General features: G+C 37.1%; 1 protein-coding gene across 1 annotated transcript in view; it reads right to left on the reverse strand.

Annotated features, from left to right (window-relative positions):
* LOC136846458 (uncharacterized) overlaps positions 1-23,820 on the reverse strand; it is a 144,228-nt gene that overhangs the window by 36,415 nt on the left and 83,993 nt on the right. Inside the window, exons 4-5 of the mRNA XM_067117253.1 lie at positions 6,576-6,836; positions 5,041-6,102 (exon numbers count right to left, since the gene is read on the reverse strand). Of these exons, the coding sequence (XP_066973354.1) occupies positions 5,041-6,102; positions 6,576-6,836 (1,323 nt within the window). The remainder of the gene's footprint in view (positions 1-5,040; positions 6,103-6,575; positions 6,837-23,820) is intronic.

A 23,820-nucleotide genomic window follows, 5' to 3' on the forward strand; every position in this document is an offset into this window, starting at 1 on the left:
ACATTTACACTTTGTAGACAGTAAAGGTAAAAATAGATCAATTTAAAATATCTACTGTACAGGTAAAGACATACAAAGAAATAATAAGTTGTAAAACTGTGTAAGCACTCACTACGAACAAGAGAGAGAGAGAGAGAGAGAGAGAGAGAGAGAGAGTTATTCTTACATTAGATATCAAAGATGGAAATTCAGTATTAAACTAACTTTTAAGTGAAATTAAAGTTACTGTAATTTCACTTAAAAGTTAGCTTAATACAATACCCTTAAAAAAGAAATAAATGGTTAACTTAAGAATATAGGAGTGTGAAGGTTAGTATACTATTCCTCTCTCCCCTCATTCCACCGATCTATTTTTAGAAGTCTTCTCATCCTCGATTTTAATAACGTCTTTATTCTGTCTCTTTCTCTTTGTTCTGAGATGCTCTATGTCTCTAGGATGGCGCATTTACAGCTTGTAAACGGTACAGGTAAAATTAGATCTATTTAAAATTATCTACTGTGCAGTTACAAACACACAGAGAAACAGTAATACGTAGGTTGCACTAACTACGGGACAGAGAGAGAGAGAGAGAGAGTAATCTTTGACCACTAATCAGCAACACTACCCCTTCTTGCCATGTTAAAGTGACATGTCTGACAGCTTTTTGCCTTAGAGCTTCTTACAGAAGATGAGGAAAAAATATTTGTTTGTTTAAAATATGTATCACACACGAATTTTGTAATTATAGTTATATTATTATTATTATTTTTATTATTATTATTATTATTATTAATATTATTATTATTATTATTATTATTAAAAAGGATGGCTGTATTATCCAAATTTATCTTATACAGTATCTTTTCTATTTTCCTTATAATTCGCTTTTCGGGCTCAGCGATGTTGGACAGCAACTGGCCGATATTCATATTGGAAAAAGCATAGTGTGTGGAATGCAGGGAGTCTTTTATTGAAATATCCAATTAGAAATCCTTCGTCATCTGGATTCTGGTTCTATTTCAGGTACCGTTGGCATGTTTCAACCAGCTCGTTGGATGTGGTTGAAAAAGATCTGGAGAAACAAGGCGCTTTTGTTGGTATTTATTAGGGGGGGGGCCTCTTGTTTCTCTAGATCTCCTTCAACCATGTCCAGAGGACAACCAACGAGCTGGTCGAAACATGCCGACAGTACCTAAAGTAGAACCAGAATCCAGACGACAAAGGGTTTCTAATTGGATATTTCAATAAAAGACTTCCCGCATCCCACACACTATCCTTTTTCCAATATGAATATCGACCAGTTGCTGACCAACATCGCTGAGCCCGAAAAGCGAATTATAAGGAAAATAGAAAAGATACTGTATAAGATAAATTTGCATAATACAGCCATCCTTTTTAATAAGACCTGTTTAAGAGAGGGTCTGTTCCCTTCATTATTATTATTATTATTATTATTACTTGAAAATTAGTACTCATTATTAGGTAAAAAATTTATTTATCATACAAAACAAATAAACATAGACTGTACATGTACCATAAAAATTCTCTCATCTCAGTAAAAGACAGAGAGAGAGAGAGAGAGAGAGAGAGAGAGAGAGAGAGAGAGAGAGAGAGAGAGAGAGAGAGAGAGAGAGAGAGAGAGAGAGAGAGAGAGAAATTATTACTTTTATTAAAGCTTGAAAACTTATAAATTACATAACAAACACTTTTGCGGGGTTTCTCAGTATTCGCAAATGTTGGTGTGTCTGTGAAAAACTTGTGTATGATAATTAGCTAGGATCCAATGAAAAGTTCACGTCTGTGAATTCGTAAAACTCGAATCGCGCAAGTTTGGGGTATTACTGTAAACCCAATCCCAGGTATATCTTTTCCTATTTAACAGGTCCAATAAATTTTAGCAAAAGTGGGAAATTCCACAAAAATGAATCCAGAGAAATATATAATTGTATATGAGACTTTGGACTCGAACATTGAGGGTGTCGGAGATGAAAGTCGACGCCTTTCCTCCCAACACCAGCAACATCTGGAACTTCACCCTCTTATCTTTATATAAAAGTCCAGCAATGACAAAATCAGCAAGCATGTTCAACCAAGGTCAAACCATGATGCTGCCTGGAAGGAGGCCACGAAGAGCTCCTGAATCCATAAGTGAGAAGGAAGAACCTCCCTGGGGTTTCTCTAAGATAAGGTTGTTTATCAGTTCACAAACTGATGAAATAACTTGAAGGGGAGTAGTCTAAGCATCCTCTAGCATGTAGTACTTCATCTGGTGTGTAGGAGAGTAAATTCCTTGATCTGAAGGATAACAAAGAACCTTTTGATCTGTAGATCAGACTGTTAATCTGATCCAAGACTCTACAAACAAGCAGTACCCACAGAAGTCAGAATGACTGCTTTGCTCTCTTGAGTGTACCCTGGAATATGCTCTATTGGCAGAATGAACTTTGACATAGGGGTGGTGGTTGCTTCCCTAAAATCAACTTCACAGTGAGCCAAAAGATCTTTTTGAAAAACTATTTGAACATTGACAGAAGGCCTTCTGAAGGAGAAGAACCCTCAGGTCACAATTCTGTCCCCAAAGCATGAGTAGGATCCTTTCCTCAATGAGAGGCTGACACTTCAGTCTGTCCATGGTCACAAACCATCAGACTTAGCAGTACTGACTGTTGGATAATGATTTAAGGTTGACTTGGTAACCACTAGAAATCATGGTCTACATTCCTGCAGACTCGTGTATAATCCACCAAAACTGAACTATTAGAAGCTACAGAGGAGAACTCATGTGTGCTATCATAAGCACGCACATCAGAGATCTTGGATGGACTGTAACACCCCACACTACTAAAGGATTATGTGTACATGGCTCATCGTGCTGCTCAGCAGTGTCATAATGCTCAAGCGTCCTCATAGGAACTCTCCATTGCACACAAACAATCCACAGATATTGTATGAACCAGGCACCATCAGAGGGTTCTCACAATCATGTACATACACATTGTCACAATACCCAGGGGTACTGTACAGCAGTGAACATGTTGCATATGAACTTTCTGTCTGCACATGCACAATATGAGGACCATACAAACAGTGAGCAAGAAGACAGCATCAACTCTTCTCTGCATACCTCAATTGAAGGGCAAATATGAGAAGAGTCTGTGACAACCCTCAGGTTTTGGAAATCAATTGGGAGACACTGTTTCATATGCATTCCAAGAGAACCTGGGTCAACCCTACCTACAGCAGATATACCATCTGCAAGTGAGCAAATGCCTTCACCAACACCCAAAGAGGGAACTCGGACTGAACTTCTTTTGAGAGAGGTTCTGGGACTATTAGTACTTCTTCCCTTAGGTTCTGAGACTATTAGTACTTCTCCTTCCCTTGGAAAAAGAAGGGGCAAAAGAAGATGAGGGGGAAGAACTCAGCAGTGAGGAGAGGAAGAGGAAGAAGATAACATGCTTGTGTTTCTTCACTTTATTCTGTCCAAGAGGCAGAAAGAGTCCAAGGAATACAGCTTGTACTCAATACTGCAAGGGTATCCCACAAGTACAACTATTGCTACTGCTGTCTCACCTGGGTAGGTGAGAGAGCTAGGCATGCACACCTGGGTCAGCACTGTCAGAGAGTGGGGGCTGGTCACCATCCCCTCAAAAGCCAAAGGAAAACAAACAGAAGTTAGGGAAAGAGAGTGAGCAGTCCAAGAGGTAGGAGCCAAAAAGATTTGGCAAGTTCAGAGGCATTGTAATTCCCTTAAAAAAACTGGCAAATATCTTTTGGTCTTCCTCCGCTGATGTTGAACCTCTCCACTGCAAAGGAGACCAACCAGCCAGCAGACTCCAAGCCCCAGTGCAGAACAATAAATTTGCTTAAGTCCTTCGCTCCTTTCCACTGTTCACTTTTCTTATCAAATCCATGAGCATAAAACACTAACACTATATATACAATAAAATATGCAAGAAACTTCAACATGATGGTCATTCAGACCATGACTGAAGAAAAAGTGCTTGATGATAGTAGGTACATGGTTGGTAACCCTACTCACCCACCTAACACCAGTTAACTAAAAGTCAGATGGTAGGACAGAGTAAGAAATAATACCATAACATAAATTACAGAAGTTCCATATGTAGATGAAATAATATAATAAAAAAAAGGGAGATGGAGATGTCTTGAACATGTCATGGGAGAATAATATCTAACATTGATGGCTTGGCTCATGTGAGCACCAGACGTGTTAGAAAACACAGACGTACTTGAATGAGTACTATGAGAAGAGAGGCTCGAGATGAATGGAATATAAAGAAGTGCAAGAGACATGAATCACAGAATTTTAGAGGCTCTTTGCATCACATAACACTGGAGATCATGATGATGATGAGGGTCAAGCTAGACACACAAGAAGTGAGGCTCTTAACTACCTGGAACACAAGATTCAATACCATACATATGTTATTGACTATTCAGTATGCACAGATCTTTTTGATCAAGAATGGAGTTTGTATGATTCATGAAAACTATGAATGTAGGCCAATGTAAATGACAGATTTGGTGTGGAACAAATACAAATAAATATCAAATGAACTCTGTCAAAACAACAAAGAAAATTAAAATTTCCTAACACTAACAACAGTCAATAACAGGGATGATACACAAATGACAAATGTAAGTAAATATACATACAGACAACATTAGAGCTAGGAGCCAAATTGTTAATGTTAGAGACTAGCAGAGAAATAACTTTCTGGGAGTCGGAAAGTTATCTACTTTGATTCTTAATGGCAGTCACGCCACATTCATAACGGGTAAATGGGATATTTCAAATTATACCAACAAAAATCAAATGAGTTCGAAAAGGGCCTATAATTTTCTTAATTTTAGAATGAAATACTTACTGGCACTGTAATTTTAATTAATGGTTTCTAATTTGTGTTCTTTGATTAATACAGTGCTCTTCTAACAAGCCACAGTAAACTCATAATGTAAAAAGAAGTACTGTACTTTAATTGCAAATCTCCTGTGTTAACTGAAACCAAGGCACAAAATGGCCTGTAAATACTCACCTCAGAAGGCTGTTCTTCAGCCTCCAGTAATGATGCAATTCGTAAAGTTGTCAGTTTCAAGTGGGTTTTAGACTGCTTATACTTTGATCTAGGTCTCAAAGATGGAGGATGTCGCACACCAGCACCAAGATTCAAGCCATGAAAGTGATTATTTCCTTGGGGTTCTTCAATAAATGCCTGGATGTCTTGAATTTGATTTGTTAATTCTTCAACCAACAGATTTTCAAGAATATGCTGATCATTATGTAGCATTCCAACATTATTATTCTGAACAGGTAATGGATGTGGAGAATGTTCCACTAGTACACCATGTACACTCAAAGTTTGGAGTTGTGCACAATTATCCAATATAAAATGAACCTGGTCAAATGAATATCGCTGGGCAAATGTTAAGCGCAGATGTTTAATATTGTTCAAAGCTGATATATGACTTATTGGCAACACACTAAGCGAAAAAGCCTCAACCTGATGTGCAAACATTTGGCAAAACTTGCCGATATCTTTTTCTAGTAAGTTGTCCTTTTGCACTTCAATTGACTTCAATGACTTGAACATTGACACAATGCTTTCAAGGTATTTTAGCTCTATTTCAGTATCACTATGAGAATCAAATACACTGTCAACAAATTTTGCTTTTGTCAAAAACAGCTCTATATTTGAGTATGATCCACCATTCTTTTCTGCCCAAAGTCGTCTAAATTTTGACAGCATTTTTTTAGTCAGTCCAGTGTACTTGCCAAAACATGTGAGTTTAGGATGCAATACCATTACCAATGTATATACATCATGAAGAAGGTCTTCTTCAAAATAAAGTTCATCTAAATTCAACTTTCTGAGATTAGGATATTGCACCTGAAACTGACTTCTAAAATGTTCATCTTCACCAAATCTGCAGATTAAGGAACTAGTCCTATGAACAGCAGAAGCTGGAACTCCAAAGAGAATTGGTAATATATCTTTTTCTAAAATTGAAACTTCCATACGTGGTTCCAAAAAAGAAAGAGATTCCAAACTAGGGCAATACTTGCTCAAAGCTCTAAGCACAGACGGAGTTCCATTATACTGAAAATATATATAATACAATCTTGTATCATTCACTTTTCTGGTAAAAATGTTTTATATATGAAAACAATCATTATGACATTCACAAGACTAATTATAAATAATTCAGTATATTTATTATCAGTTATTCCAAAATTGCAGTTTCAAAATTTAAACAGTAATGATGTTTTAGTTTACTACCTGTCTGATGAACTTTTAATTCCACGAGCATAACTACTTTAATCACATCAGCTATTATTCATCCATAATAACCATTAAAAGATGCAAACAAAACCTAAGGTACTTTAAAAATACAAAGTTATCATTAACCAAAATCAAGATTTGCTTAAGTGTCCAGTACAACCTTAATTCACTAGTACTGCAAACTGCTATCTGCAGCTCAAGAAGTCCGGTGCTGAACAGAGAGAAGCTGATGTTGTCAACAAACACAAATGCACAGCATTAACAAACTATCACGGAATCTCTGTACAAACCTGGAGCTCAATGTGAAGAAGATGAGGCATTTCCCTCAAGATCCTTGGTAGAAAACCTGGGTCATGGAAATATATGCCTTCTAAAACAAGAGATAACGTTGGCAAACTGAAGCCCTCTTTAGTGGAGTGTTTTGCCAGAACTCTATCATTTTTTAGTCTGGTGACAATATCTAAAATTGCATCACACTCCTCTGATGTAATGTCTAAACCTGTACCAGCAACTAGAGGTGGCAAACCATTATGATCTTCAACAACTGCAATCTGAAAATAAATTGACACTTTTATCTAGGAGCAAGCTTTACTAGTGATCTGTATCTATTCATCTATGCAGTATAAAGAATACATAATTTCAGGAAAATCTAAAGGTATACATAGTTACAGAACTTTCATACGTCATCAGTCAGAGGCGAAAAGCTGTCTCAAAATTCTAAGCTCGGTGCTAAAGTGCCCTTTTTGGGGATGGTAACCACAGAAATAGTTTCTTCAAAACACTAGGTACATCCAACATATAAAAAATATAAATTTTTATACAAAATTATTTTTTTTTAAATACCTTTCTATTATGAAAGCTATAAAGTCCTATGCCAGCAGGAGGATAACAGAGTATCAACACCAAAACTTTTACCTAGATTGTCTAGTTATCCCATCTACTGTATTGACCCCTCCCTTTCAGGCACCTATTGTTCTGTGTTGTTTCTGCCCACATGAGTGGGGAGGTGGGGGATAGAATTCATCACAATTGGGAGGTACAATAAATAAAAATTTTATTATAAAAAATTTTATTTTTTAAACAAATCTTACCTCCTATTATGATAGCTGATTCCCACATTAAGAATGGAGGTAGCTAATTGTATGTATACGAACCCAAAAACAAATTCCATCCGAAATGAGATGGTACTTACATGATGATTAAAATCCATCTGATGTTACTGCTGCCAGTCAAAGACTAATTCATTAGGCCACAAGGACTACTGAAAACTGGTGGAGACTCCTGGCAAGGGAAACCACTCTCAGTCTGATGACAGTAGGAAAAAGGCCCTGTGCCTAGATCTGCACCTTCATACTCCCTGAACTTGACATACTCCTAACTAGATAGGAAAACTACAGTAGAACTACCCTAATCATTCAGGATATGAGTTCCCCTGCTGAAACAAGAGACAAAAGAGCTCTGCAAACTTCACATGGAATTTCTACATACCACAAACAGTACTAGGCAAATACTGAGTTGCATCTCCATTGCGTTGCATTTCCAACTTTCTCCAGTGAGAGATTTTTAAGGAAACTAAACGAGGATGCCATGGCTCTCATGTCATGGAACTGGACCTTCAACAGGGGTAAAAAGGAAGAAACTAGATTAGCATGCACTTTCTTATCCAAGTTCTTACAGAAGAAAGACACAGCATTCTTTTACACTGGGACATCTGGCCTCCTGGAGCTACAGAAAAGGTTTTTGACATATGGTCCGAGATCCTTAATCCTTTGCACATAAAGCAAGAGCAGTAGGAGCCTTCCCCATCTGGAACCAAGGACAGACAGGGGACTTCAAAAGAATGAGGCAGAGCTCCATACTTGAAATCATTTTTTGCCCTGAAGACTGGCAAAAAGGAAAAAGATTGCTCCTTGGATGTAAAGCCCACCTTACAGAAGGCTTGGTGCTCACTGACCCTTTCAGTCAAGGTTAAAGCTAAGAAGAATAGGTCTTAATCAACAAATGTTTAATGAGGCTGTATTCAAGGTTTGAACAGGGTTACGTCCAGAAACTGTAGCACAACATCCAAATTCCATCCCCAAGACTTTACAGGAAATTTAGGAATCTCTATCCGAAATAAGCCTATAGCATCCATAATGTCCATGTTAAAGCAGATGTCCAAACCTGTGGGCCTTAACACTGAAGCTAGCATGTTAGCTGAATGCCTCCTGGACTGGATGATGGCCTTTCTTAATTCCTTTAAATGGCCTCTCACTTGCGGGAGATGGTTGAGTCTCTATGCATTCAGCTGCAGCATGGAGGGAGAGGTTTTGATGAAACCTCCTGCCACCTGGTTGTTTGAGTAAATTCTTACTTAAAGGAAGGAGTCTCAGTTGATCCACGAGAAGATGATGAAAATTGGGGAACCACTCTCTGTGAGGCCACCAAGAAGTCACCAAGGTTATGTGAGAATTGAAGCTTGACAAAATTTTAATAGCAAGGGGGGGAGGGAATCATAAAGGCTTAGACCACACTAACCTAATAACACTGCGTCTACTGCCCAAGCTAGAGGACACTGTGCTGACCAGCAGTACATAGGCAGATGGTTGTTGAATTTTGTGGCAAACAGATACAGAATGGGGTAACCTCACAACCTTCAAAAATCCTTGCAGACTTGAGGATGCAATGTCCACTCCAAAGACAGTACATGATATCCTGTCTGCTGAGTTGGCCTGCCACAATAATCATTCTCCCCAGTACAAACCGTGGAAAGAGTGAGAGGCTCCTTCTTCTGCACAGGTGAGTACCCTGCAATAATGAGAAAATAAGGTCTCTGATTTTGTGCTTCCTTGGTATTTTTCAAGTAAGCTAACAATGTGGTGCTGCCTAGAATGCCACCATCCTGCCCTGAACTCGCTTTTCCAGAGCCACGAGAGCTTTTCATACAATGAGCATCTTTAGCTGATTTATGTGAAGCTCAGCTCTTCTGCAGACCAGACCCTTGCTACATGTTGGTCGGCTGCAACTGCTCCCCAGCCTTCGGCTGATGCATCTGAATAAAATGCGGGCACCAGCTTCACCAGGGAAGCCATGAAACCTAGGAGATAGCCACCTCTTGACTGGCAATGAAGTGAAGGACAGAAATTCTTCCAAAGTTAACAGGAAATTGTCTACACACTTCTTTGGAGAAGCTATGAAATTCTTGGTATTCAGGATCATCCACAGATATGTAACACTTTGAGCCAAAGTCTGGTAATTCTTCTGAAAGTTCATCATTATCCACAGTATATATTTGCCAATTTCAGTAGAAAATTATTTGCCCTCTTGATATCTCTACACTAGATGCCAGAACCAGCCAATTGTCTGAGTAAAGGAATGCCCATAAGATGGACCCATTTACTCCAACTGGGACACGACTCTTGTGAAAACTTGGGGGGTAGGGCTGAGACCTAAGCATTTTGCACAAAACTGAAAAACCTTTCCTTGGAAGACGAAGAAAAGATTCTCTTTTTGAGCTGGGATGAATCAGTATATGGAAGAGTGCATCCATCATATCTACAAATATCTTCCAATCTTCCTTCTGAATGCCTGCAAGAACTAAGCTCATTGACTCCATAGCGAACAGAGTCAGATAAATAAAGAGGTTCAACCTGTACATGCCCAAGACAGGTCTCCATCCTACCAAGGCCTTTGGTACAAGAAACAAGCAGTTGGGGAAGAACCTTCAACAACAGAGTCCACTTCTTGTCGTAGGATCTGGAGCTTCTGTTCATTGTGTAGATAAGAGGAGAAGTCACCTGGAGCAGCTGCTAGAGTGGGCTAGGACAGAAAAGGAAGTTCGTAACCGTCTCTCAACACCTTCACCACCCAGGGATCTGCCTCCAGATCTTGCCAAGCCAAGTAAAAGGGAGTCAGCCTACATCCAACAGGGGCCTAAGAGCTGATATCCTTACTTCTTAGCAATCGGTGAATTTTTTTCTAGGGCAATCAACATCCTCCTTGGATACCTAAAAGGGCTGGTTCAAAGGAATGGAAACCTTACTCCCATCCTAAATGAATTCTTAAGGCCTTGAAGTGAGAGAAGAGGAGGTTGCTGCTGAGGTTGCTAACACCTAAACATCTGAGAGCAATGGAGCAAAGGACCTAGTTTCTGGTTTCTCTATTTTTTACACAATATTGTCCAGTGCTGAAGAATCCAATAAAGTAGACAAAGGATGCTGGACAATTATATTGGCCTTCTGAGCAACAGAAATCGAAGAGGTCAGGAAGCAGCAAACTTGTTCCTGGCGTTTAGCTATGGAATCGGAAACAGAGTGGGTAGACTCTCTGAGAGAGTCTATACAGTACACCCCAAAATGCAGAAGATCATTACCGAGAGAAAGAGAAAATGATTTCCCTGGCAACCTCAACAGCAGTTGCAACTGACATTTCGATAAATGACATGATTTCCATAACATAGAATGCCAACTTGGAGTAAAATTTCAATTCCACAGAGGTTAAAACTGCCTTCCCCACAAGAGACACCTTTTTCTTATTGAGACTGAGGAAAGGGGAAAAAATTTTAATCCTTAATAGAGGAGACAGATCCAGTAATTACAGTCCTCCTCCTCATAAACTAGTGAATAAAAGGTGAGGAAGATTTAAAAGGAATTTTCTTTAAAGGTAATTTTGCAGCAGAGTCCAACCTATTTAGAGCTGACTTAGCTAGCTTAGGACACAGCAAGGGTTTAGGTCTTGGCTCCAACTTGGCTGACCTAAGTGACCTAGTGTCCTGGATTACCAAAGCCCCAAAACAATCAGGAAACTTAGCTGCACAGAGGCAAAGAATTTTCTGAAAACCTGAATAAATAAACCATTATTCTTCCCAACCTGGGTCCAATCTGGGACCCTGAAGATCCCCTGCAGAAGACACAAGAGACGCACAGGCAACAGCAGCAGAACCCCAACACCTTATGATACAAAACCTTTCAAATCTTGAAAAACACTTGGACCTTGAAGCAAAAACTTACTCCAAAGGAGAGGAACTGACTACATCATGCATACAAACTTCTGGCACTGCTCCATTATTGGTGCCAAAAACTAAGGGCCTTCTTGACACTATCTGGCCAATTAATGTGCTCACTACATCAGTCACTGAATGAACAATCACCGTTCCTGTGCTTGATGCAAAGTTCTTGATCATTTTAAGTCAACAAGTAAAGCCATGTGTTACACCCACTTACCTTACAAACTCTAAAGGATTTATCTGTACCTTCTTCAGGAGACTTCTTAGATAGTAAACAAAACCAACCAATATCAAGCCACAATCCAAAAAAATCCTTGATTCAACAAAAAAAAGTGAATTAAACAATACTTTGAACACTGGTCCTCTTACTGCAACAACAGAAACAAAACTGAGAACAATAGATGCATGAGCTACAACTCAACCTGAAAGAGGGGGAGGGTCAACAGATGGTATAACTAGACAATCTAAGTAAAAAATTCTGTGCAAAAAAATTTGTGTTTATACTCTGTCGTCCTCCCACTGGAGTGGGACTCTAAAGTTATCATAATTAACAGAGAGGTAAGATTCATTTCAAAAATGTTATTTTGTTTGCCATCTGTGAAGTGACCATTCATGCTATGATACTTATCTTGGGCTCTCTTCAAAGCAAAATTCTTGTGCTTCATTGTAATATGTCATCAAAAAGCAATCAGACAAAATTAAAGGGTCAAAATGATAAGATGAATATTTCCCAAAAATTACACATCAGTATGCCAAATACGAATGGGGTTAGATTTTGAATGACTCATCAGAGTCATATGTAATCTACAGGGTTAACTAGTTAGCACTAATGACAGTCAACAGAATAAAACTGTGCAAATATTAAACGAATATGAAGTCAAGCTCAACCTTGAAGCATAAAAGGATGATCTGCTTAACTTTTAGTGTAAAATAAAGACCTTCTTGTACTTACATTGCAGAAATGATATCCAGTGGTAATCTGTTATTACTAAAAATCAAGGCACTCCAATTCTACTACAGAGAGGAATCATGAAACTCACTTACAGTCAATGAAAGCATAAAATGTAATGAAAACGTATAAAAAAGAAATTAATATTGCTGCTGTCCTGCCAGATAAAAAAAAAAAGCCTGGAAGGTTGGTGCTAGAAGTAAGCACTTGTGAGATGCATGAAAGGACAAGCATGTTTCTTACCCAGAACCTAGGTGTCCATCCACACGTAGCACCAGAGGATTTCAATCATTATCTTTCAAGAGGAATCCATGTGTCTGGACATTTGAAAGCCATAAATATATGCTACTTACTCTAAAGTTAATACATAATTATTACTGTTATTCAGAAGATGAACTCTATTCATATGGAGCAAGCCCACAGTGACCACTGATTTGAAATTCAAGCTTCCAAAGAATGTGGTGCTATTAGAAAAAAGTAACAGAAGGTACTGGAAAATACAGAAAGAAGAGATCTCTTATTAAAAAAGAACAAATAAATTAATAAACTGATAAAAATTTAATCAAATTATTCAAATACAAGGAGAACTGTATTAGTACAGTAATGTGCTACATCTTCATTTGAACTTTTGAAGTTCCAACTGCGCAACATTCTTAGAGAGACTGTTCCACAGTCCAATGGTGTGAGAATAAAGGACCTCTGGAACAGAGAAGTTTGACAGCAAAGCACATTTACTGCATACCGGTGCTGCTGTTCAGCGAATCTGGTTGCTCTCAGAGGGAAAAGGGGATCAGGGATCAATTGTGAATGTGAAAGATCTCTGTTAAAACACAACTTATGAAAAATTGACAAACAAGAGACCATCTGTCCACAGTCCAAGTCATAACTGCTAATATTAGGAAACAGATACCAACCACCACAAACCACTCTATCTAAGGGATAAATCTCTAGCAGAAGCAAACACCCACACCAGAGAACACAATTCTAGTAAAGGAAAGACAAATGATCTGAAAAAGGTTGCATTGTGTGCAATGCCTAACTTTTGTGCAGAATTTGCTGACATTTTCATAAGATGTTTTACAAAAATAAGATATGACTCAAAAGTTACACCAAGAATAGTTTAAGCTTCGGATTCAATCAGCTGAGTCCCATCCACCTGAAGGGGAGGATGGAGTGGAAATCTGTAGAGATCTGCTAATCAGTAGTGTTTTCATTTTACTGGAGTTCAGTCTCATACCCGCTGACTACACCATTCATTAATCCACTCCATGCCATGACTGCGACAAAGAGCAGCCTTATTTCTCATAAGGTGAGACTTTACTGAACCCACATGTGCTGCATCATTGGCATACTGAACAACCTTTGTTTACCAGGCCAACAACCATATCACTTGTATACAACTGACCCCCGACTATTTGCAGTCCATGATTCACAGATTCACCTATTCAGAAATTTTTCTGTGGAACATATCTCTAAATAATTTGAAGAAAATTTGCCTATTCACAGGTTTTTTGTATTATTATTATTATTATTATTATTATTATAGTACCTTAAACAGGTACTATTGGAAGAAATTGCTGCATCAGCTGCATTGAGCTTGTATAGAGTTTTCTCTATTTTCCTTATAACAGTTTTCTTGCTGTTACTACAACTGATGAGTAACACGCCAATGTGATCCATCAGGAGGAGTTAAATTTCCAGTGATTTCCATATATTTCTATTAAGAGCACGTCAAATTTGGTGAGCAGAGTATTTATTTTATATAGTAAACGCTCAATTCGTTTTATCTATTGCTTTTCTTGCGCTGGAATGGTTGCAAGCAATTGACCAATATTCATATCCGACACATCACTAAACCACCGGATATGAATACCAGTCAATTGCTTGCAACCATTCCAGCACAAGAAAAGCAATTGATAAGACAAATTGAGCGTTTACTATATAAAATAAATGCTCATGAAACTGCCATTTTGTTTATTAAAACGTATTATTATTATTATTATTATTATTATTATTATTATTATTATTATCCATATTCATATGGAACAAGCCCACAGGGCCATTGACTTGAAATTCACACTCCCAAAGAATATGGTGTTCATTAGGAAGAAGTAAGAGGAAGTAAATGGAAATACAGAAAGAAGCGATACCACTTATTAAAAAAGAAAAAATAAATTAATAAATGAAGCATTTTATATTTGTGATTAAATATATTAATACTAATGTAAACACAGAAAAATATCAATAAAACGTATTTTTTTAAATGTTCGCCAAACGATGTACCAATGTTATCCCTATCTACGTTAAAAGAAAATGGTAAGGCTTGAATACTGTATGAAAGAAAATGTGTGTGCCCGAATATAGGGGTAACTTCATTAGTTTTCACCTTGGTAAGAGTAACAGTTGTAGGACTGTTCACTCGTAGCTGTAATCCATATATTTTTAGGGGTTATGTTGTAAGATGGCTTTGAAATGATATTAAAGTTTTTAGGATAATAGTTCAAGGTATATTTGGTGTCTGAACTATTACAATAGGCAGTTATAAGCATTCTTAGAGGGAGGGTCCCAAGTTCGTAGAGCATATCTAAAATATTCACTAATTGTTTTCATTTTATTTTTGTGACTAGATTTTTATGATACTTTAATGTAAACACAGCAAAATATCAATAAAACATTTTTTTTCTTAAAAAACATTTGCCAAACAACACACCAATCTACGATAAAAGAAAACAGCAAGGCTTGAATACTGTATGAAAGAAAATGTGCATGCCTGAATGTAGGGGTAACTTGATTAGTTTTCACCTTGGTAAGAGTAACAGTTGTAGGACTGTTTGCTCATAGCTATAAGCCATATACGTATTTTTAAGGGTAATGTTTTAAAATGACTTTGAAATGATATTGAAGTGTTCTAGGATGATAGTCTAAGGTATATCCCTTCAACAGCAACCCACTGCTGCCTACCTAGAAGGAAATCCTGAAGTAAACCTAAAGCATATCCACCCATTCCAAGATTCTGAAGCTTATAAATAGGTAAGTGCTTTGTCATTTACTAATTCAAAAGCTGCACTAATATCTTTTTGAATTACTCTGCACTCAAAACCCTTACCGGCAGTCCCCAGTTAATGGCAGGGCTTCCATCCCCGGTTGAGCACCACTAACCAAAAATTGCTGCTAACTGAAAATCAGCGATAATAGCACCGAAACCCCGCTTAATGGTGCCGTTAACTGGATACTGGCACCGTTAACCGGAGATTGGGGTCAAAATCCCCAATTAACAGCACTGTTAACCACAGATCAGTGCCGAAATCCCCACTAACAGCGCCGTTAACCAGAGATCGGCACCAAAAGTTCAGTTAACAACATCGCTAGCCAAGTGCCCTAACACCAAAACGTCGTTAACCAATGCCACCAGTAAGCGGGGACTGCATGTATCAAGGTCCTCTTGCCATAACATGTCAAATCTAAACGAGCATTGCAGGTACCTGACTGCTTCCTATATGCATATTGACTATCAGCTAACAATCCTTTAGATTCCAAATACAGCACTTACATAGCGGCTTAAAATGGCAATTTTTAAAGTAACAATTATTTTTTCTAACATACAAACTGGAGGTTCTTTACTTAGGGATTTGTTTGCGAACAGGAGCTGGAACAGCCATTTAACTTTCAGACAAGGTTGTTAACTGCTGATGGGTAGGGGAAGCCCCGCCCACTTGTCTGACTGCACTCCACTTTGCCTTCAACCCCAGGTGACGGAATGAGAGGTGGCTGAGGTGAGCTGTAAATATAAAGACTTTCAGGTCGGTATGTTTAGAAGAATACAAATTACTTTAAAATTTTTCTATTTGTTCCTACATGATTGCAAACCTTTAGTCTTTACATAAGAGATTTACCCAATGGAGGGGGTAGTTGGAATAAATCTCTAAAGCAACTGGTTGGTTCTACCCACCCAGGAATACATTCCTGGTCTGGAAGAGCTGAGGAAGGAATTCCAAACCTAGCTTGTTGGACAAATGGAATGTTGCAACTGCTAGACTTCTGGGCTTAAAAGTAATGAGTTGCATCACTGCTTTGAATAAGGCTTGGAGGAACCCAAGATTGTCGGAGACAATAAAATTTGCTAATAAAACCAATGGGTTTGTTTCATTGTCTATCTCTCTCTCCCTTGTTTAAAGAGAGGGGGACATCCATCCAATCCATCAACAACAAGATGGACAGGATGCCCTCATCATGTAGTCACCTGCAAAACTCATCCTCCAGCATGTGACGGCTCGCTATCTGCCTCTCTGTCCTAAGACAGAGAAAGGTAAAAAAAGAAAACACAGGAGACCAGTCACTCGCACACATTCTCTCTCGCTTGCCAAACACATTAGACGAGATGCACTTGTTCTTGGGAGCCGGATGAGCCACACAACTTCTTGGGCAGCCAGCATACAATCCAAGGAAAAATGTGTCCAAGAATTTGTGGGCAACATCCCGAAGGTAATACAAGGTAAATGTGGTCTGGCGTGACCACATACCTGCTCCTATATATATGTATTGTCACGATGTGTACCAAATACCTAGTTATTACACAATTAATCACAGATTTCAAAAATATACCTCACTTCAGCCAGATACCTGAACTCTCATAACAATAAGAATTACGACGGAGTACTCTAAAGGTAATAGTAATCCCTTAAAAAAAAAGCTCATTCATCACGTAAAAAAATCAAACTAAGTTTATCAAGAATACTGTGAGGTATCAACAATTAAACAAGAAATATACTAGAGTAAAAGGGCATCACTCCATCAAACAACTTTAACTGCTTCCCTGGTCTTAATTCACTTCAGCAAAACTAAAGGAACAAAACATGTTTATCACTTTGCCTTATGCACACAATTAATCCTATTCACTGGTGGTCAATAAATGTAACACTTTTTTAAAATTTCAAATACAAAAATTTATTGTTAAATTCAAAATTTATAATTAGAATTCACAATCTGAAAATTTACTGTTACTTGAAAACAGCACAAAAATTCAATTAATAAACTATCAAGAATTATTCAAGATTTGAAAAGAAAATCTTAATAAATGAAAATTAAATCAAGTACTGCAATGTTAAATCAACAAGAAATATTTAAAATGCTAAGTAAATAAATGTTAAATCACCAATTTAAATCAAGTACTGCAATGTTAAATCATCAAGAAATATTTAAAATGCTAAGTAAATAAATGTTAAATCACCAACATAGTGAAAAACAAAGAGAATGCAACTACAAGAACACACAAAAATACACAAAAGATTTATCAATAACAATTTCACTTAGGCAAAAATTCTCTCAGTATACCTTATTATACCATGGTAATAATATGTAAAATTCACTTTACCTTACACAAGCTTGTGATAACCTTTGCAAAATCACGCACCTGCTGTAAATTCACAAAACACTATTTTATCAGGCATTGTTACAACCAAAGTTTTACACATTCCCTATAATCAGATCTCAAAAGCTAAGATTAATACTAGTGACCACTAACATTTTACGTTAAAATTACTCTCTTTTGAACAAAGAGAGAGAGAGAGAGAGAGAGAGAGAGAGAGAGAGAGAGAGAGAGAGAGAGAGAGAGAGAGAGAGAGAGAGAACCACCGCTAAAGGTCTCTTTGATAAGAATGAATCGACCTCAGGATTCCAGCATGAAATGAAACATATGACCTCATCAAGGCATTTTGGGTACGAGATATAAGGAAACTTCTAGAAGGACGAAGGCAACGTCACTTCCAGTAAAACGTTTTGAATGCAATTGGGATAATACATGATCAGAGCAAATGCAATCTTAAACATAATGCAACTGCCATGAGGTTTTTACTATCAAAAGGGCATACATGACCAGAGCCATGTATGTAACATTGCAAAACATTTGTCTTCTTCTCATATCAGACAAAGCTTTTATAAAAATCCTTACACGATCAAAACTGGCTACTGATGATTGGCATGTTTTTAAAACAAAACAAAAAACTTGAGTTGGTGTCCAGTACGAATCTGCAATTGTTATCTCGACCTGTCAGCGCTTTATCTTTTGCAATGACTGCTGAAGTGAAACAAACCCTTCGCTAGGACGCACGTGTTCCTCATATACTACGTTACTATTAAAATCGTATTTTTAATCTTAAATTACGCTGTTAAGTTGACTAAAGCATTAATTCTTTTGAGATCTGATACTACACTATATATGATATCTCAATAATTATTTTCATTATACATAACACAGGATAAACAGAATAGTAAATATATCAAAACTACTGATGACATATATATATATATATATATATATATATATATATATATATATATATATATATATATATATATATATACACACACACAATCATACCGAACTTAAACAAGGTTAGGTTCAAGAATCCCTTGCGCAAGGCGAATTTTTGCATAAGTTTGGCACGGTCTCTAAAAATGCTAATAAATGTATATTTCTAAAGGTTAAACACTAAATATGACCCTAATCATGCTCCCAAATTATTAAGCTAACTTTTAAATTAAATTAAAGTTACTGTAATTTTATTTAAGTAGGCCAGGTAAGAACTTTTTATATATATATATATATATATATATATACAGTAGTCACAAAACGATTTGCCCATTTTAAAAGCAGCATAATATTATGCCGCAAAAACGTTAATTCCAAATTCATGAGGCAAAAGATCGGCTGGGACAAATTGATTAACCCTTAAACGCCTGTTGGATGTTTTAAACGTCGTCAAAAATTGTCTGTCGAATGCCGAGTGGATGTTGCAAACGTCGACTGAAAATGCTTTTTTTAAATATTCGCGGAAAAAATAATTATAGGCCTAGTTTGCGGAAGATTTCAAATCACGCGCCTTGGCGGATGCTGGGAGTTCACGGATCCAGGTGTTGTGTTGTTTTTGAGCATCACCCAGATGCGCATGCGCGATCCCTCCTACTCACGCCAGATAGCATCAGCGCCTGACCTTCTTGGGAGCGATATTTTTGACGCAGACGTGTTTTGCAGAACTTTGGCAGTGTTTGCTTGTATATTCGTGCTGCAACAGGACATTTGTAGATATGTCACAAAGGCGTCAGGACCGTGAAAGGCGCATACTGCCTGTCGGAAGTGAGCGTGTGAGGCGAGTTTTAGACTGGGATGCTGGAGAAGGACCCAGCAACCAAAGTGAATTTTAACATTCGGTCAACTTTGACTCGACCGAAATGATCGAAAAACGCATCCGTAAGCCATAATTATTACATTTGAGTAACAATCAATCATTTACCTTCATTTTGCAACAAACGGAAAGTCTCTAGCACATTATTTAGAATTTTGGTGAATTTTTGAAAAAAAATTTTCTCCGCTACGCACGCCAACTCCGCTGAAAATCCTGTCATTTTTTGCGTCAGCTTGCCGTAATTTTTTCGCCGTTTCATATTATTCGTTACATAAAGTGTTATACATCAAAATGTGCGCAATTTCATGTAGAATACAACAAAAATATATCATTCCTTTAGCTCTTCACAGTGTTTTAATATTTACATCGAAATCACGATAACTGACAAAATTTTAACATTCGGTCAACTTTGACTCGACCGAAATGATCGAAAAACGCATCCGTAAGCCATAATTATTACATTCGAGTAACAATCAATCATTTACCTTCATTTTGCAACAAACGGAAAGTCTCTAGCACAATATTTAGAATTTTGGTGAATTTTTAAAAAAAAAAATTTTCCTTTGCTCCGCGCGCGCGGACTTCGCTGAAAATCCTGTCATTTCTTGCGTCAGCTTGCCGTAATTTTTTCGCCGTTTCATATTATTCGTTACATAAAGTGTTATACATCGAAATGTGCAAAATTTCATGTAGAATGCAACAAAAAATATGTCATTCCTTTAGCTCTTCACAATTTTTTAATATTTTCGCCGAAATCACGATAACTGACAAAATTTTAACATTCGGTCAACTTTGACTTGACCGAAATGATCGAAAACGCATCCGTAAGCCATAATTATTACATTCGAGTAACAATCAATCATTTACCTTCATTTTGCAACAAACTGAAAGTCTCTTGCACAATATTTAGAATTTTGGTGAATTTTTGAAAAAAAAATTTTCCTCCGCTCCGCGGGCGCAAACTCCGCTGAAAATCGTGTCATTTCTTGCGTCAGCTTGCCGTAATTTTTTCGTCGTTTCATATTATTCGTTACATAAAGTGTTATACATCAAAATGTGCGCAATTTCATGTAGAATACAACAAAACATATATCATTCCTTTAGCTCTTCACAGTTTTTTAATATTTACATCGAAATCACGATAGCTGACAAAATTTAAACATTTGGTCAACTTTGATTCGACCGAAATGATCGAAAAACGCATCCGTAAGCCATAATTATTACATTCGAGTAACAATCAATCATTTACCTTCATTTTGCAACAAACGGAAAGTCTCTAGCACATTATTTAGATTTTTGGTGAATTTTTGAAAAAAAAAATTTTTCCTTCGCTCCGCGCGCGCGGACTCCGCTGAAAATCCTGTCATTTCTTGCGTCAGCTTGCCGTAATGTTTTCGCCGTTTCATATTATTCGTTACATAAAGTGTTATACATAAAAATGTGCGCAATTTCATGTTGAATACAACAAAAAATATGGCATTCCTTTAGCTCTTCACAGTTTTTTAATATTTTCGCCGAAATCACGATAACTGACAAAATTTTAACATTCGGTCAACATTGATTCGACCGAAATGATCGAAAAACGCATCCGTAAGCCATAATTATTACATTCGAGTAACAATCAATCATTTACCTTAATTTTGCAACAAACGGAAAGTCTCTAGCACATTATTTAGATTTTTGGTGAATTTTTAAAAAAATTTTCCTTCGCTCATGCGCGCGGACTCCGCTGAAAATCCTGTCATTTTTTGCGTCAGCTTGCCGTAATTTTTCGCCGTTTCATATTATTCGTTACATAAAGTGTTATACATCAAAATGTGCAAAATTTCATGTAGAATGCAACAAAAATATGTCATTCCTTTAGCTCTTCACAATTTTTTAATATTTTCGCCGAAATCACGATAACTGACAAAATTTTAACATTCGGTCAACTTTGACTTGACCGAAATGATCGAAAAACGCATCCGTAAGCCATAATTATTACATTCGAGTAACAATCAATCATTTACCTTCATTTTGCAACAAACGGAAAGTCTCTAGCACAATATGTAGATTTTTGGTGAATTTTTGAAAAAAATTTCCTTCACTCCGCGCGCGCGGACTCCGCTGAAAATCCTGTCATTTCTTGCATCAGCTTGCTGTAATTTTTTCGCCGTTTCATATTATTCATTACATAAAGTGTTATACATCAAAATGTGCGCAATTTCATGTAGAATACAACAAAAAATATATCATTCCTTTAGCTCTTCACATTTTTTTTTATATTTACATCGAAATAACGATAAATAGAAAAAAATCAACCTTCGGTCAACTTTAACTCGATCGAAATGGTTCAAAAATGCAATTGTAAGCTAAAAAACTTACAGCCTAGTAATATTCAATCAATTTCCTTCATTTTGGCACAATTGGAAAGTCTCTAGCACAATATTTTGATTTTTGGTGAATTTTTGAAAAAACTTTTTTTACGTCCGCACGTTACGAATTCATGCATCATTTTGTGATAATATTTTCTCTGTGTTGCTTTAATCGTTTTACAATCTGTTATATACCAAAATCATCGCAATTTAGTGTACAATACAACTAAAAAAAATTAACTCATTAGCTTCGACCGTTTTCCTTACAGCGCGATTTGTATACAATTATATACGAGTTTTTTTTTTCGCTGTCATATATTCCAATATTTATATGTGATAATGATATTTTTTTATTTCTGATGGTTGCATACTAAACTTCAGGCAATGAGAAAAAGAAGCCAAAAATGAACTCTTAATCTTGAAAACTAAGCGCTGTGATTTTTTGAAAAAACTTTTTTCCGATTCGGCGCTACCTCTCGGAGGCCGCCGCATACGGGAGACGTTTTTGAAAATAGGGCTTTGGCGTTAAAGGGTTAATTGGCAACATACCTAATGGTAGTGTCTCACTCAAGGACAATATCTCATTCATTCAGTGAATTCTGGGTGGCGGTTAAGTACTGATCTGTTATTTTTTTATTTTTTGCGCTGGGTTGAATAGTGCCTTCGCATTTTTTTTGGTTCAGTGCTGGTGAATGTATTCATAATATGTCCACCGGTTATACTTCACTTGAAAATTGTGCTAGAGTGGTCCAGCTTCATGAGGAAGGTTATAAAACTGGTGTAATAAGTGCAAAGACTGGTGTGGAACCGAGAACAATCTGAAACATTTTGAAAAAGTACCGCGAGAGTGGCGGTAAGGCGGTAGCCAAGGCAGACACCATCCCGGGGAGACCCCCCATCATCAGTGAGAGGGGTTTGAGGGTGTTGGCAAGGGACATAGAGACTAATCCGACCCTTACAGCCCGACAACTTAAGGCTGCTAATCCTGAGGCAGTTGCTGGAGCCTCTGTCCAAACTGTTCAAAGGCAGTTGAAAAAAGATTTGAAGTACTCAAAAGTGAAGGCTCGTAGGAAGCCACAGATCACGGCCATGCAAAAGAAGGACAGAGTTGTTTTTGCACGTTCATACAAAGAATGGGATATCAGCAAATGGAGGAAAGTGCTATGGAGTGATGAGGCTTCGTTCTTTGTTGCTAATACAAAGGGGAAACGTGTTTGGCGGAAGGCGACGTCGGACCCTCTTAACCCTAAGTACCTCGCCACGAATGTTAAGTTCCCGCCGTATGTTATGGTATGGGGTTGTTTTGGGTATGGGGGTAAGGGTTCTCTAGTGTTTTTACCCATGAATAAGACCGTTAACAAAGATTCGTATTTCACGATACTGAACGATCACTTAGAGGATTCGTTTGAACGCAGCCAGACCTCCAATTTTCAGCAAGATGGAGCTACAGCACATACCGCGAAGCAAAACATTAATTGGCTGAAAATTGTGGTATTGACTTTATTCCCGACTAGCCAGGGAATTCTCCTGACATTTCGCCCATAGAAAATTTATGGGCAATTATCAAAAGGAAGTTACAGAATGAGGACACATCTTCCATTGAGAAGTTGTCTGCTGAGTTACAGCAAGCCTGGGACGACCTTGACGACACGCTTCTACAGACGTTGGCAGATTCTGTCCCAAAGCGACTTCAGGAGGTGCACAAACGTTGTGGCATGCCCACCAAGTATTAGGATAGGGGTTGGTGAGTCTTAACCCTGAATTTTATTATAATTACTTTTTTATTTGATTTTTCATGAATATTTACTTTTGCATAAATTGTTTTTTTCTCTCAATTTTCTGAAGTTAAATATTGTATAATATATATATATATATATATATATATATATATATATATATATATATATATATATATATATATATATATATATATATATATATATATATATATATATATATATATATATATATATATATATATATATATATATATATATATATATATATATATATATATATATATATATATATATATATATATATATATATATATATATATATATATAT

Source organism: Macrobrachium rosenbergii, chromosome 15, assembly GCF_040412425.1.
Source record: "Macrobrachium rosenbergii isolate ZJJX-2024 chromosome 15, ASM4041242v1, whole genome shotgun sequence".
Taxonomy (NCBI): Eukaryota; Metazoa; Arthropoda; class Malacostraca; order Decapoda; family Palaemonidae; genus Macrobrachium; species Macrobrachium rosenbergii.